Here is a 3,531-nt window from a genome sequence, read left to right on the forward strand (position 1 = left end):
ACTGTAGGTTTTCATGAAGCTTGACCTCTGAGACAGGGTAATGCTATGCAACTAACCAAAATACTACAATGGACACAAGACTATGAGGTAGGCAGAGTTCATGGCATACAAAGACAAGCATTTTAAGTGGAAACATTTCATTTAAATTGAATTTTTGAAACAATCAGAATTCGGATAAGGAAAGCCTATTAAAAAAGAATACCGACCTCAAGGTCTTCAGAGAGCAGAGAAGCATGGGTTGCCTTCTGAGCCATTTCTTGAAGCTGTTGCTGAGTCTTTCGAAGGGCCACCTGGCATTCATTCTGATTCGATTCGAGGGTTTTTACCTTCTTCATGAGCGACCTGATTATTTCACTCCTTTTATGTAGTTCACCTGAGGGAAATGTCATCAATCATTTATTTGTGGTCCAATCTGAAGCTTAAAATGTATTATTTTCAAAATTAAAAAGTAAAAACTTATAAAAAATGTTTTAAAGGATAGGTTTTTTTAAGACAGTTTTAAAAATAAATGCACATGAAAACAGAAGTCACAAATTTATTTGTGTGCAGTTTAACGAATAATTATATAGGGAACATGTGTGTGCTGTGCACCACGCTGGCAGCCCTGAAGCCTCTTCTGTTGCTTCCTGAACACCATCGTTCCAGCTTCTACTTCTCAACCACCACCCTGATCTGAAATAATTTCTCTTTTCATTATCGTTTAACCACATCCCTAAAGTATACAGCTCCTTGAACTGTACATAATGGATTATACTCCATGAATTCTTCTCTGCTTTTATCGCTTAAGATTACAATCCAAAGACTTGTCCATGTTGCTGCATGTAACTCGGTTCATGTAATCACAACATATTGTCATACACAATCACAGGCTATTTCATGACGTGATTATACCAAAATTCACTTATCCATCCAGTACTGAAGGTCATTTGCTTTGTTCTCACTTTGTGGCTATCACGGCCTATGCTGCTTTGAATAGCTCTGTACCTGTATCTTGGTGCCCAGATGCAAGACTCTCTGGAGCCTTGTTACTTAAAATGTGGTCCAGGGCCAGCTGCGTCGACATCATCCAGCAGAATCATAGGCCCAGACATGTTGTTGTTGTTGTTTGCCGCCGAGTTGGCCCCGACTCATAGCGACCCCTCCTTGGGTTTCCGAGGCAGTATCACTACGGAAGTAGGATTGCCCAACCTTCCTTCTGAGGAGTGGCTGGTGGGTTTGAACCGCCAGCCTTCTGGTGAGCAGTCAAGTGCCTTAGCCACTATGCTACCAGAGCTCCCGTAGTGAATCATAATCTAACCTTAGCAAGATCCTTAGTTGATTCATATGCACTTTAATAGTGTGAGTATATTTCTAGAAGTGGAATTAATGGGCCAGAAGACATGCAGACAAGTCTCACAGGCAAGGCATGGGTATTTTTCTTGCTCCACATCTTTACCAACACCTAATTGCTTCTGCCAGTTTGGTAGATGGGAAATGGTAGCTCATTATGGCTTTATTTTGCTTTTCCTTAATGACTAACAGAGGAGTCCTAGTGAAACAGTGGTTAAAGCTCTTGGCTGCTAACCAAAAGGTTGATGGTTTGAACCCGCCAGCCACTCCATAGGAGAAAGATGTGGCAGTCTGCTTCCATAAAGATTACAGCTTTGGGAACCCAAGGCTGCGTGTCGGAACCGGTCACTATGAACCTGCATTTAGTCGATGGTAGTGGGTTTTTAACAACTAATGAGACTGAGAACCTAGGCACCCTTTTCACTCTAAGGGCTTTGCTTGACCTATTTTAATTTGCATCTGTTTGTTTGATTGTGAGTGTTCAAAAGTCTTCTATCTTCATTTAGACTAATCTCCTAGACAGCAGGGATTGTGTCCCCTGTTTCTTCTCTATCTCCCCTGGGAGCCTTTCAAATGTGTTCACATACAGATAGTAAGAGATGATGCTGCAAGTATTCTGACCTTCTAATTTGCTACAACGTTCTTCCAAAGTCAACACTTTCTGCCGATCCTCTTCCCATGAAAGCAGCTGTCTCTGATGTACCGCGACCATGTCATTGAGCTCTTTATCTCGATCTTTTAACTCTCCAATCAGCAGCTGCAGTTCTTTCCGCTGTTTCTCAATAGTGGACACCTCAACTTCTGATCCGATATTCTGCATGGAAAAAGTGGTTTCACATCAAAAGAAAACAAATCAATAACATAAATCAGCCAAAGCATGTTTTCCAAATTCTATCTTCTTTTGCTGCAAATTCTACCCAGTTAATTAATGAACTTTTTGTTCACTATTAATAACATGGCATAGAAATTATGTACATTTTAAAAAGTTCAAATCTACCATGTACTCTGCCACACCACATGCACCAAAGTAGGGAGTTCCCTGGAAAGGGATGGTTGGTGTCAGAATTGGTATTTTAAAAAAAATGGAGGGTGAAGACCTCCGCCTTGGGCTGTTGAAGCAAATAACGCTCTCCTCACCCCCTCCTGAAGTCCAAGGTCAGAGAATACCCCCACGCCATTGTTACACCCATAAATAAACAAAATAAAACAAGGCGGGGCGCCATGGGCAAGTCCATGTTAGTCCGTTTTCCTATAACGGAGTTTACCGTGAGGTAACTTAGGGGAGCAAGTGAAGCGCCGGTAGGAATCAGTTTCACAGATGCCAACCGTTATCATTAAACAGTGAGCCCCTACTCGTGCCTTTGTACCTGGACCGAGTAACCGATTTAGTTTGATTACGTTAAGAAGACAGGTGTGACGCGCAGTTTTCACTCCTGTACTTGTGGACTGTTTCAAATTGAAGCAGGAAGCGTTAAGAGCAACATTTGAATTTATCCAAAACGCACTGTTTTTTCAAGTGACCAGGGTTTTACTCGCGTCCAAACGCGCGCGACGAGCCGGCCGGCGCTCGGCGGGCGCGACGGCCGCTCACCTGGCGCCCGGAGAGGAAGGTCGCCGAAAGGTTCATAGGTGTTTCCTCCGCCCTAGGAAAACTCGGTATGGGCAGCGTCACCTTAGGAACGCCATAGGCGCGCCTGCCCAGAGCGGCCGGGGCAAACCCAGCGCCCCGCGCCCTTGGCCAGCCCACAAACTGTCTTCCCAACTCAAATGCGCCCGGCCCGCCGGACCTACGGCGTCGCAAAGGAACCAACCCAGATCTCGCGAGATCTCCGCGGTCGCACAGGGCTTTGTCCCAGCAGCCTCGGCCCCTCACAGCTCTACTCCGCCTGCATTTTGCACCTCGAAATTGGGGTCTCGGACACCCAAATTTTTATCTGAGATTTTAACGTTTCAGGGCTTCAGCACTGCCAGATCGTCAAAGAAAAGATTCTTTGCCAATACCCAGCGAATGATTAAACAAATTGAAAGCTATTTCTCTCCCGTTTGTGTTGCTCGCTCATTTTGTCTTGCAAAACTGTGCGCTCAATTCCTGGCACGTAAATAAATGAATGGGAGGGAAACGCCCACCCCTGGTAGTGACTAGCTACCGGGCACCCTAGAGTCAGTTCAGAACCAATAATCAGATAAAGAGAGAAATCCATT

The 3,531-nt window shown here is 44.5% G+C and overlaps 1 protein-coding gene across 1 annotated transcript in view; it reads right to left on the reverse strand.

Annotated features, from left to right (window-relative positions):
- CCDC62 (coiled-coil domain containing 62) overlaps positions 1-2,956 on the reverse strand; it is a 31,639-nt gene extending 28,683 nt beyond the window's left edge. The window contains exons 1-3 of the mRNA XM_042780589.1: positions 2,921-2,956; positions 1,951-2,143; positions 207-373 (exon numbers count right to left, since the gene is read on the reverse strand). Of these exons, the coding sequence (XP_042636523.1) occupies positions 207-373; positions 1,951-2,143; positions 2,921-2,956 (396 nt within the window). The remainder of the gene's footprint in view (positions 1-206; positions 374-1,950; positions 2,144-2,920) is intronic.
- Between the last annotated feature and the right edge of the window lie 575 nt (positions 2,957-3,531).

Source organism: Orycteropus afer, unplaced genomic scaffold (genome assembly GCF_000298275.1).
Source record: "Orycteropus afer afer isolate SDZICR_OR568_19922 unplaced genomic scaffold, OryAfe1.0 scaffold00048, whole genome shotgun sequence".
NCBI classification, from domain to species: Eukaryota; Metazoa; Chordata; class Mammalia; order Tubulidentata; family Orycteropodidae; genus Orycteropus; species Orycteropus afer.